Below are 13352 nucleotides of genomic sequence, written 5' to 3' on the forward strand. Positions count from 1 at the left end.
CAAAAAGACGAGATTATATTGTCTCAGGCCATATTTCTGTTCCTCAGTTTGGGGGGGGGGGGGGGAGAATCAACCTTTCTTCTTTTGCATTGAATAAAACACAAGCCAACACTAAACAAAAGCATCTGATATATACAATGGGTCAAATTCATTTCTCATGTAACTCCCTTCTCTTCCAGGGCTCAGCTCAGGGATGAATGGGGCCCATGGTAAAAAGAAGTTTCACATTCCATGTAGCTGCATTGCCCTGAAAATTAGTGGAAATGTAATTACATCACAAAATGTGCAAATCAGATCAATGAAAATTTATAATCATTTCAGCTGAGTTACCGGCATTAGAAGCTTCAATTTTTACAGTGAGGATAATTAACCATAGAAACAATTTACCAAGTGCTGAGGTGGATTCTTGATCACTGGTAATTTTTAAATTAAGATTTAATGCTTTTCTAGGACATGTGTTCTAGTTCAAACAGGAATTATTTTGGGGAAATTCTCTGGCCCGTGTTATACAGCAGGTTAGGCCACATGATCACAGTGGTCTCTTCTGGCTTTAGAATTTATGAAGCTTTAGGAGAACAAAGTACAATTGAGCTTCTGTGCAAAAAAGAAACCACATACAATTAATGGGGAAAATTCAGACTTGTTATAGGAAAAGAAACCCCACTGAAGTCAGTGGAGTTGCACCTGTTTACACCATTTGCCTGCACATTTGCTTTATTAATTAGAGGCTACAGAAGACAGGTTAGTGCTCTGAAGTATAAGATTCGGAACAGTTATACTGCTTGAAATACCAGGCAGAGCTGACTCAGCCTTTCATCCTTCCCAGTTAAATGGACTTTCATCTAGTTTGCTGTGCATCAGTCTGTCAGAGGAGACCTACTCATTGTGGATGTTCAAGATCTGAGGGCCTGCCCCAGAGTTCTTAGCCTCTGCTCACCATTAAGCATTTACCAGGATGGCACATTCCATCTCAAAAGATGGGTCCATTTTAGTAGCTCAGGTAGCACTGTGGGATAAAAAGACATAATATACAAGTAAAGTGGCGCTGGAGCCGTTTTCCACCCCCCACTCCAGAATCCTGTACTCAAGCTTTTAAAATCAGTTCATTTGCTCTTTGCATTACCTGTAGGGTTGCAGGGTCTCTGCCATTTATGATCTCTCCTCCTAGGGTCTGTTCCCTCACTCTCGCCATTTTTTTCTGAGAATACAGCAGAAAAGCGCCTTCTCTTGGCAAAGAAGCTTGATGCTTGGTTTGCCACTTTTTGATAGCTCTGAAGTGTTGATTTGCTTGCCGAGGATCTAACTTGAATAAAACTTCATCTATGTGTTTAGACTTCTGTATCACCTAGAAAAAGAGACCCAAAGCATGTGTCTTCTAGTTCTCCTTATGATAGTTTTTCACCCTACATTTATTATAACTGAAAATACAAAGGCAGAGTTGAAATGGACATATACTGGTCCTCAAAATCTTCAGTTCTCATAACGTGTTCTATTATTTTCCAACAAAGCTGACTTTTAAAACTATTTTTGCTTCATGTGACTATTACCACTCCATAATAATTAAGGCTGACGTGACAGTATAGAAGGGAAAATATTGGCCATGGTGATGCTGCATAATCTAGGTTGGATTCATATCAATTGCCAAGGTTCAAATAGAGGGGAGAGTACAGGTATGAGCATGCCTGAGGCTCCACTGAGAATCAAGCTCAACTCAGTTATTCCTTATTCTGATAAGACCCTTTTATAGTCTGAAAGAGTTGGGGAAATAAAATACTGTATTAAATAAGAGAGGCACACTCAGACAATGCCATGAAAGCAATTATGCCATTGTATTCAAAACAGATCTACAAGATGCTAAGTGTGTGCATGCCTTTCCCCTCACCATGTGAGTTTAAGATCAGTGTGTTCTACCTCATAGTTATCTGCAATGAAAGGAAACTGCCTGGGTTGCAGGAACTGGGTCCTGGGGATATCTAGTCCGTCTTCACCATACAGGAACTGCACGACGCTGCCATCGCTGTCCCTCACACTCAGGTCATACTGAACTACCAGCCCTTCCAAGTGCTTTATGATACACCTGCAAGAAAACAAGTGTTGTCAGAGGCTATGGAACAACTAGGTTATGACAGATTTTTAAACTGGACTATTACTCTAGTGAGTATTTTTCAAGGAAGTTTTAGGGATGATCAGGAATCCTGGAGGCTGAAATCTTGTGTAACCACAGCGCAGTTATGGCACCCCCCCCCGTCCCTCCCATTTTCCTTGAACATGAATTGAAGGGACCACCTCAGTGAGCAAGAGGGTAGTTCACTTTATGCCCCTTTTGACCTTTGGCCTCTCTGCTAGTGGTGAGTTGAGAGATATGGACACACATTCAACAGGAGTGGGATTGAGACCAACACATTCGAGATAGGCCACTGAACATGTAAGATAAGATAACATAATTTGCATCATGTCACTTACTGCTGAAAATTCACTGCACTGGAAATGGGGGGCCTATTCTGAAGGCCTTAGGAGTTTTGTCTGAGTATGGACTACTAAAACTATTTGGCCAAGAAAACTGACACTGCACGCTAATCTATTTATTTTCATTCCCAGGACTTGCTTTTCCTGGTACAGATAAGAAGCCAGTATCAATACAAGTCAGAGAAAGTAGAGATGAAAAAGATGAAAAAGATCCATTGGATCTAAGCCCTCAGAAAGGGAATGTTTCTTTTTCTTAGCCCAAAAGCCTACATGGTGAAATCATTCTTTAGGGACCCCACCATCCAGCTTCTGGTACAATTGGACTAGATGATGCACATCTATTGCCTAAGTTAAAATATTTCATGAAAAAATACTTTTAAGATGTCGAAAGTTTCCAAGGAGCAACTCCTACCTTTGAAGGTATCCAGATCGGCTGGTTTTGACAGCTGTATCCACCAGACCTTCCCTGCCAGCCATGCAGTGAAAGAAGAATTCCTAAGATACAAGCACAATCTTCATGAGAAAATATAAAACAGCTTCATGTTGCCAGGGAGTATGTTAAGGTAGAGTATGAACTACTGTTCTCAAGAGCAGCACTTAAAAATAGGGTTGGATAAGGCCTACTTGTCTAGATATTTACAAGGACATGCTCCACTTTAGGATCTGAATGTAAATAAGTTATGGTACAAGTAAGGCATGAAAGAGGGAAATAGAAACAGGAGCCTGAGCAGAATACTTACAGCAGGTTTGATGCCTGTGAGAAATCTGCCAGTCACAAATCCCCCTGATCTAGGGGAAAAATCATAAGGCTGGAAACAAGGCAACGATTTACCAGATGCCATCAGAGGGGGCCTTCTACCTTCCAACTCAATCTGACCCAGCAAGCACGAAATCTACATTGGAAAGATGCATGCAGAACAGAAACAGAATGACATGCAAAACCTCTGATGGTAAAAAGCTCATTTTTCTATTTTACTCTCTTGGTTCACATAAGTGTAACACATTTTCCCTCCTGAAGAAATGTATTTATGTATAAAGGAAATAAGCACTGTTAAGAGATAGAGAAGTCCAGTTAGGTCATCTTGTCCAGCCTTTTTCTTATAAAGATTTCCTTTGCTCAGTTTCATCACATTACTACTTATGTCCCCTAAGATCATTCTGAACAATTCATAGAATCACAGAATCATCTAAATGTAGGGCTAGAAAGGATCTTGAGAAGTCATCAAGTCCAGGACCCTGTGCTGAGGCAGGACCAAGTAAACCTAGACCATCCCTGAGAAAGCGTTTGTCCAAATTGTTCTTAAAGACCTCCAGTGACAGGGATTCTACAACCTCCCTTGGAAGCTGATTCCAGAGCTTAAATAGCCTTACGGTTAGAAAGTTTATATTACCATCTAACCTAAATCTCCCAGATTAAGCCCATTACTTCTTGTCCTACTTTCAGGAGACACGGAGAACAAGTGATCAGTTTTCTTTATCAGGGCTTTGGAGCAGAGCCACTCCGGAGCAGTGGAGCTGCAGGTTTTTGCCTGGAGCTGGAGCAGAGCCGGAGCACAGCTCCAAAGCCCTGTATATAACAGCCTTTCACATATATGAAGACTTATCAAATCCTCCCTCACTATTTTTCCCCCAAGACCTATTTTTTCCTAAACTTTCCTCATAGAAGGTTTAGAAACCCTGACCTACCATTTTTGTTACTCTCTTCTGGATACACTCCCATTTGTCCACATTTTCCTAAAGTGTGCTGCCCAGAATTGGACAAGGTACTCCAGCCAAGGCCTCACCAGTGCCAAGCACAGCAAGACAAATACCTCCTGTGTCTTATATGACACTCCTGTTTATACACCCCAGAGTATTAGCCTTTATCACAACTGCATGACGTTGCTGACTCGTATTCAATTTGTGATCCATTGTAATCCTTTTCAGCAATACACCACTTAGCCCATTATTCCTCATTTCACAGCGTGCATTTGAGTTTTCCTTCCTAAATCGAGTATTTTGCATTTATCTTTATTGAATTTCAGACCAAATTCTCCAATTTGTCAAGGTCATTTTGAATTATAATCCTGTCATCCAAAACTGTTGATGTCAATCTGCAAATTTTATGAACTTACTCTCCATTCCATTATCCAAGTCATTTAATGAAAATATTGAATAGTACTGGACTTAGGAATAGCCCAGTAGGACCCCACTAGATACACCCTTTCGGTGTGACAGCAAACTACTAACTACTCCGAGTAGTTTTTCGACCAGTATCTAGACCTCATTTCCCACATCTACTTATGGGAATGTCATGTGGGACTGTGTCAAAAGCCCTACTAAAATCAAGATATACCATGTCTACTGTTTCCCCATCTACTAGGCCAGTACACCTGTTCAAGAAAGAAATTAGGTTGATTTGGCATCATTTGTTCCTTATAATTCTATTATCCAGGTGCTTATAAACTGATTGTTTTATAAATTTGTTCTAGTATCTTTCCAGGTATCAAAGTTAGGCAGACTGGTCTATAATTCCCGGGGTACTCTTTGTTCCCCTTTTTAAAGATAGGTACTACATTTGCCCTTCTCCAGACCTATGGGACCTCACTCATCCTCCATGAGATCTTGAAGATAATTGCAAACAGTTCCAAATTTGCTTCAGCTGGTTCCTTAAGTACCCTAGGATGAATTTCATCAGGCTTGAATACATCTAACTTATCACTCTTTTGGCTTGTGTACCATCCCCCTAGTTATTAATATTAATTGTGTTGAGCATGTGGTCACAAATTAATATTTTTAGTAAAGACTACAGCAAAGTAGGCATTCCTCTCTTCTGCTCAGTGTCTATCTTTAAATACATGTAGAAATTTTATTCTATTCGATATAGGTTTTTATACTGTTCTCATAATAGTATCTGAGCGCCTTTCAGTAGTGCATTAAGCAACATGACTGTCATTTGTCACTGTGGTTCATTCTCTTTGCCATCCTCCTCCCAGATGGAGAATGGTTGGAGTGGAAAGTTACTATGGCTCTTAGTTCCTGTGGAAGTTCATTCCCCTGAGAAAGCTCTGTCTCCTACATAGACAAGCTTTACCTTGATGGTACAAAGTTCCATTGTGAAATACAACAAAACAATTACAAGTTAGAACTGGGGTTTGTTTTGGTATTCTTCGTTATGTCACCACCTACTAAGGAGTTATTGTTTTTGCTACAAATCTTGCTGTTCTAAGAACTGATGCAAAAGTGAAACGTGGTCAAACTGAAAATACTTGTCCCTCACCGTCCTATGTGCCAATGAGGTCTCTGACTCATTTATAATATATTTCCCTAAAAGTTACTCAAGTCAAAATTGTGCCCTCCCAGCTCCCAAAGCTAAGAATAAATACCCTACTTTGTTACAGAATACACAAGCCATTCCTGAAATAGCCCCTTGATAAGCTATATTTGTAGAACCATGGAAACAAACCAGTGAGTCTTATAAAAGTAATTACTTTAATACCTGCATTGTATTTACAGTGGATCCTTTGGCTCCTGACTGCACCATTAACTGCAAGTTGTTCTCTGGGAAGCTCCTGTGGAGACCAAGGGGCATGCATGCCTAAAAAAAAAGTTTCGAAAGAAAGATACCAAAGAGTTAAAGTTCACATTTCTAATTAAATCACAATAATTTCTGTTGGCAGTAAGAAAACACGTGAAATCCAAGACAAACAGATGTTATTGATAGTTACAGAAAACAAAATTGTTGGTAAGATTTTATGGAAACTCTCCTCTAGAAGTACCACTGCAGCTGGCAACCTTGTTGCTAGACTCTGATGACAAGCCAAAAATTCAAAGGGCCTTAAACAGCACGCCAGCTTCTTATTCTACAGAGGTCATCTCCCTCTAAAAAAAAAACAAGATGACTGAGGAACACTAGCAGGGCAGTGTGGAAAGGCCCATATTGTGGACAGAGGGATGACTTCAGTCTGCAGGACTGTCAGGTGCTTTTCATCAGCATTAAATTAACATAATAAGAAAAATCTCCAAACATAGTATATATGGATGCTTCTCAATACCAACCTTGTTAACCTCATTGCTGTAATTGTTTACTTCCTCCTTGAATTTCAGATCAACCATATTAAAATCCCTCTGGTCTTTGTGGAGATGGGCATCCTGCCATTTCCCTTGGACCTCTTCACACGATGCAGTTTCTGGCAAGTTAAATGCAGCTCTAACAGCCTGAAAGTAAAAAAAAAGCCTCTTAGGTGCCAAAACAGATGCAACTACACAGAGCAAGGGCTTGAAATGAAAAAGTTACAAGGACTAAAACCCTGCTGCAAGATGTATTTACCCTGGTACCACAATGGGTGGACACTTCAATGATTCGGTGTCTTCTGTGGTCTGCTTGCGGTTTGACCAAAATATCTTCAACTCCTGCAGCAGTGAAATAGAAAAAGATACATTGTATCGTGGTCTGAATCTGAATCCTAACTCACCAGGGATTTATGTACTGGACTGCTGCTGGCACGTATAATAGCTACAACAAGAAAAAATATTGGGGACTTTTTTTGGGTGGGCAGGATGGTCTCAGGAACACAATATTATATAAACAAAAATCACTCACACAAAAGCTATGTTAAAAGAACAGTAAGATTGCAAAGTCAAGCACTTAAAGTTTGGAAATGCCGGAATGAAGGTTGCCTATGCAACCTTAATTCAGACCCCTTGTGCGCATGTATTATTAGCATCTTTAAACTACATGATCACATGCTGTTCTTACAGGACCCCTGCCTCACTCAGTGAACAAGATGGATGATGTTTTCTCATAGAGAACATCTACTCAATATTTTGTTGTCTCCTGGCTCAATGCATGCCCCCCATAGTTCGTATACTGCATACTATTCAAACCCTGCTCTGAAGAGATAATTATTCATTTCCTCATGGGCTTTTCTAGGGCACTCGACAGTAAAATATCTCAGCACTTCACGAACAATAGTGAATTTATTTACACAACACTCTGAGAGATGAGGGGCTATTATTATCCCCATTTTACAGATACAGAGGCACAGAGAAATTAAGGTCAGAAGTACCCATACATTTTCTGTACCTAATTTGAGACAAAGAGGACCTGCTTTTTTAGGGTACTTAGCATTATATAGCACTTCAGTTGCAGTTGTGATCTGCATTTCTGCAAATGAGACCAAGGGTCTCAAGTCAGGAACCCAGGAATCCAGGAGAACAAGATTAGTGACTACCTGTGAAAAATCTGACCTAAGTGACTTCCCCAGCATCACACAGGAACTCTGTAGCAGAGGCAGGGTTAGAGTACAGTTCTCCCGGAAAGCGTAAAACTGCTTGGCCACGAGACCACCCTTTCCCTTCCTGAAATCCCCCTACACACATCCTAACTTCTGCAACAAGGATTCTAAAGACAGTCTCCTTTGCAATACAACCCTGATTCAGGCTCAGGGCAGGTCCAGCCTGTGCACTGTATTAGACAAGGATCTTGTGGGGAAAAAAGGCAGTTGATTATGTAATAAAAGACTGTCATAATACATATGCACAAGGCGGCCAAATTAAGGTTGCACAGGGAATCTTAATGTAATTTCCTAGGATCTGATAAGGAGTCTGAAAGAACAAATTCCATCATGTGTCCTCATATTCACACCTACAACAGCCATCAGCAGGTTTGAAAACGTAAGATCCACCACAGAGATCTCTGCCACTTGATCTAATGGAGTAAGTGATTGCAACAGTAAGTTATCCATTATGTGGGTCAGCTGTCGAGGGGGATGAGACATTTTGCCAGTGGGTTTTACAGACACTTGCTAACAGTAGAGGAAGGAGGAGAATCAGGAATTCTGGTTTCCATTCCAGGCTCTGAAAGGCATTGTAGTCTAGCACAGCAGTTCTCAACCGAGGCTCCGTGGCCCACTGGGGGTGGGGGGCGGCACTCACGAGATCCACCAAGCAGGGGCTGCTCAGAGCCCTGACTATGAGGCAGAAGGCTGGAGCCCCCCAGCATCATGGGGCAGAAAACCCTCCCAAGCCCCGGACCATGGAGATTTTAATAGCATGCTGGCGGGGGGGTGTGGAGAGGGGAAGGGAAGAGCTCCAAAAGAAAAAGTGTTGAGAACCCTGCTCTCATGGTCATAGGCAGACTCACTGCCCATTTTCCCCAAGCTTGACACCTTCTGCCCCATCCCTGCCAACCTGTTCCTGCTCTAATTTCGTCTCTCCCCCACGGCTAGCTCCTTGTTCCAGGCCCATTCTTCTTACCTACTAGTCAATCCCAGTCCCACTCCTCAGGCATCTCATCCTAGTCCTAATTCCCTTTCCCAAAAAGTCCTAGACTCACCCTTCAGGACTCTCAATATTCTTCTCACCCATTCCAAGTTCTCCCCACAGTCTCCTTGCCCAGCTGGTCCCAGTCTCTACTGCCACAATAACCCCCGGTTTCCCTGCCACAACAAGCATCCTCCAGTCCCAGTCTACTCCCCCTTTCTCTCCCTAGGCCCAGCTCTTGAATCAGGCAGCTTCCTCTTCCATGCTGCCTGGGTCTAGCAGGAAGTCAGTAAGAGCACAGGAGAGAAAGGCTGACCACTCTCAGTTCTGGTGCACAGCTATAGCCTGAAGCAGCCAAGAGCTGCAACTGCAGGCAAAGTCCTGCCCAGTCCTGAGCTGAAGCATGCCCAGTACGGACAGAATCTTTGGGAAATTTAGAGACTTACTAGAACTTCACAGCTATTGAGCATGTGCAAACTATGATTTTTTTCCAAAGGCTTATAATTTGGCCAAACTGGAGGATTTTCACAGGAATGGCAAAAGGCACCCTGCTGATACAAAGGTCACTCCTCCACCTAATTTCAAGTCCTTGCTCCAAAGCAGGTGAGGCTAGAATTTTTCAAAAGAAGAGGTCCCCAGGGTGTTGTTTATTTTAACATGAGCAAAACAACTATTTTCCCTTAACCTCATTCTTGGAAACAGCTGAAATGCTTTGGTTGTCACTTTCCAAAAAAATTCAGACTGAGGCAGTAACTCAATATGGGAAATTTCAGCACAAACAGTTAAAGTTTGGCAAAAATATAAATGACTGAAAACAGGATCTTCTCATGGGAAGCTTTGGCCAACCTTAATAATAGGTGGTGTTACCTAGGCTTGCCTGTAATAAAAGGGAGGTTGGAGTCAGAGCGGTGCACACTCCTGCCCTCTACTGAAAGTAAATATAATTGATCATATGTAGCTACAGCCTACAGAGCATTTAGACCAGGGGTGGGCAAACTACATTGTAAGCTGGCCCGCAAGCCGCACCACGCAGCTCGGCTCTGCTCTGGCACAGGCGCTGGGTTGGGGACTGGACCATGCGGCTCAGCCCTGCTCCAGCTGGGGCGCTGGGTCGGCGCCGCACCACTCCGGCATTCCCCAGCCTCTCATCCCCAGCCCCACCACAAAGCCCGCACCCCCCAGTCGGAAACTGCATCCCTTCCTGCACCTCATCCCCAGCCCTGATCCCGCTCCCCGAACCCCTCAGTCCCAGCCCAGAGCACCCTCCTACAATCCAAACTCCTCATCCCCAACCCCACTCCAGAGCCTGCACCCCCACCCCAATTTTGTGAGCATTCATGGCCCGCCATACAATTTCTATTCCCCGATGTGGCCCTCGGGCCAAAAAGTTTGCCCACCCCTGATTTAGACCATTATAAAGTTACACAAGTATGCATGTTTTATACCAATGAAAGTCCTGTAAAAGTCTACTCAGCCATTTGCCCTGGTGAGGGACATGTTTTAATGGGAGAGAGGGAGAGAGAGAGCGAGCGCACACAGGGGGTAGATTTTATGCCTGGCTGAGTAATTCACATTGTTATTTTGCAAAGTTGATGCAAAATAAGAGTCATATCTACAGGGAGATTAACAGCACAAAGTAAATGCAAGACCTAATTAATAACACCTCTGAATCCTTTAACCTGAACATGCGGGTAAGCTTTGGTTACTATGCTGCTTGTTGTGATTTTTTTTACTTATGTGAAAAAGAAATGTAAAACTTTATAATGTAATTTTGATCTGAACAAACATTCATTAAAAGACATTATGACCATGTACATGTAAAACATGAAGGACAGGAGATAACTCAGTGATGGATGTACTTGAGATTGCATCATTTCACTGTAGTGATTGGAAGGAACTGAAATGCATGCTGAATAGAAAGAAAGCCATGTTAGGTGAACTATCAGATTCAGCAATGTGTCATGCACAGAACTGTTTCCATTTCTTACGCACAACTATAGTTTTGTACCTCAGGAGGTACTGCAGTAGTCCAAGGGCTAATTTACATTTCCCATACTCACCCATTGTAAATCCCCTGTACAGCTGCAAATAGGCAGTAAAGAGGCGAGCTAGACATGTAAGCACCTTGCCGCCGGTTTCACCACCATAGACTTCGTGGCAACAGTGAACTAGGCCATAGGCAGAGCTGCCATAGTGAGCTTTGTCCAAGACCCCGCAAAGTAACTCCCCCTCTCTAATGATAACCTGGTTGATAGGATGAGATGACAGATTTAAACAGTTAGGAAAGCAGCCATTTTGATCTTTGTGTGGACAAGATCCAACTCTGACCACAGACTATTCTTAGTGACTAGTACATTGAATAAACTATGAGGAATAAAAACATAACATACAAAATGTTTATGGATCAATATCTTCTGGTGAACTATAAACAAGAACAAGTAAATTAAAATAGTAGAATTACAAACAGATTTTGCACTTCTATAATACATTGCATCCTGAAAGCACTTTACAAAACAAGTTAAGTGGGTGCATACGAGTTGCCCCCACCTGCAAAATGGGAGAAGGCAGAGAAGATACTCTAAAAAAAGAAAGATGGAGTTTATGTCAGAGCTAGGAACAGAACTCCAGTGATCCTAGCTCCCAGTCCCAAGCTCAGACCACCCCATTCTAGCAATTATAAAAACTTTACAATACATTTTATCCTCTTCAGGATTTTTTTTTTTTTTTTAAAAACAAGTAAGTCCTTGCCTCTGTGGCCAGTTATTTCCACAAACATACCTGGGATTCACACATTGAATCAAGGTTAGATCCAGGAATTCTGTTTTGGGGCCCTTTCACCCAGGCTTTTCCACCAATCTTAGCTTTCCCAGACAAATTCAGTGGGATTTGATTTTCAGGGATTACGTTTATTAGCAACGTAGAAACCACCTGAAAAGAAAAACATAGGGCAGGATTAACGAACTGTCAGAAGCAGTCAGTTTTTCATATCCCCCACCCCACTACGGCAAACAGGGGGAGAGGATAAACATCCACACACATGCAATAGAAAGCCCTGCCACTCAGCCGTGTTCTGGCAGCTCACCTATCCAACAGCAGAAAACTGCCAGGAGTGTTGGAAGACTGCACTCAAGGAAGGACTACCCTTTGGTTAACTACAGACACTGAAAGTCCCAAAGCTATTCCCCTTAATTATCCAGAACCAGCCGGTGTTCCTTTTTTGTTTAAAATTTCCGATATTCAAATGATATAATGTATTATTCTACGAAAAGGAGTTCTAGACGCTTCAGTGCAGTAACCCTATTGTAAACTCTGGGGCAGGTACTGTAGAGTGCAGTATTTTTTTTTAAATATTGTAATCAGATTTATACAGGGCATTAAAAAGTGGTTTCTACCCTCCTTTGCCATATATTAAAATTCAGTCTCATTACCCCACAAGACATACAGATAATAAGAGACTAGTGTGTGACATCTGGAGGCATATCTAAGGAAGGTCAGAATGATACAGCATAAACAGCACTAGAGCATTCCCTTATTGTGCCAAGGATCATACTAACTGGATGTAGAGTACATCCCTCTGAAAAAGCAAGAAATACTCTCTAGTAGGGCCTATCAGATATTTCATGACTAAAATCAACATTGTAGCAAACACACCAAAAACAGATAAGACTTTGCCTGTCAAGATTAAATTTAGGAGATTTAAACTGTGATCCAATTTAAAATACACACACACACACACACACACACACACACACACACCCCTGACCCAGTGAAAAATTATATTTTCTACAGAAAATGATAGAATCGTTTTGATATCAGCAATGCATGAATGAGAAAAATCTCAGGGACTAGAAAAAAGAACACCTATAAAAAGTGTCTCAAAGATTTTATCTAGATCCCATCCCAAAAAGGAAACTAAATCACTAAGCAGCAATCGCATCATTTCTCTGCTTCTGTTCTGCATGTGCATCTCCTCCTTCAGCTCATACACTGTAAATCATGCCACAATTCTGTTGAAACACTGCCCAGAGTAAGTGATAAAGTGCTATTCCTATAATATTATTTTAAAGGACACAAAACTGTACAACTCCAGGAAGAATACACATGAAGATGTGCAGTGTTGCTGACCTACTGGGACTATGCTTCTCAGTCACTATAGCTTATCCTGGTTTTAATTATAACACTTTGCTTAATTCTGAACAGTCTGTTTTAACAGTCTTAACTTTTCAGCTACCTGTTTTCCTGTCCATAACCGCTGTGGTTTCATAATGGCAGGTGCAAGGATTTTCACTCTTCCCTTTTTGTCTGTCAGTCCTCGATATATCAGCTCCATGTACTGTTCTCTTGTGAAAAAGCAGCCCCGGATCGTCATGCTGGCACCAGAGATCATATGATCCTGGATCAAACCTGCCAGTGGCTTGCCATCCTAAGAGACATATACAAAGAGTACGTGAGGTGGGAATCACATATTAATATCTTCCAAAATTAGCTCCATTATGGCTGTATAAAAGCACAATAGTCCTGGTGTGAGTAGTTCTTTATGGTGACAGCTCCTCTCCCTATACTAACTATCTCCTAAACATTGAGATTTAAGAGACATAGCAGGCCCCAAACTCATTTAAAAAGGACAACCACTTCCCCCAACC

The 13352-nt window shown here is 41.9% G+C and overlaps 1 protein-coding gene across 3 annotated transcripts in view; it reads right to left on the bottom strand.

The window, feature by feature from the left end:
• The window catches only part of POLR1A (RNA polymerase I subunit A), a 56128-nt gene that overhangs the window by 19903 nt on the left and 22873 nt on the right, over positions 1-13352 (bottom strand). For all 3 annotated transcript variants that reach the window (XM_077815977.1, XM_077815976.1, XM_077815978.1), the window contains exons 14-23: positions 12941-13132; positions 11488-11637; positions 10770-10953; positions 6776-6858; positions 6505-6663; positions 5945-6043; positions 3207-3359; positions 2879-2961; positions 1912-2077; positions 1124-1345 (exon numbers count right to left, since the gene is read on the bottom strand). In XM_077815977.1, the coding sequence (XP_077672103.1) occupies positions 1124-1345; positions 1912-2077; positions 2879-2961; positions 3207-3359; positions 5945-6043; positions 6505-6663; positions 6776-6858; positions 10770-10953; positions 11488-11637; positions 12941-13132 (1491 nt within the window). The remainder of the gene's footprint in view (positions 1-1123; positions 1346-1911; positions 2078-2878; positions 2962-3206; positions 3360-5944; positions 6044-6504; positions 6664-6775; positions 6859-10769; positions 10954-11487; positions 11638-12940; positions 13133-13352) is intronic.

Source organism: Eretmochelys imbricata, chromosome 4 (assembly GCF_965152235.1).
Source record: "Eretmochelys imbricata isolate rEreImb1 chromosome 4, rEreImb1.hap1, whole genome shotgun sequence".
In the NCBI taxonomy this organism is placed as follows: Eukaryota; Metazoa; Chordata; order Testudines; family Cheloniidae; genus Eretmochelys; species Eretmochelys imbricata.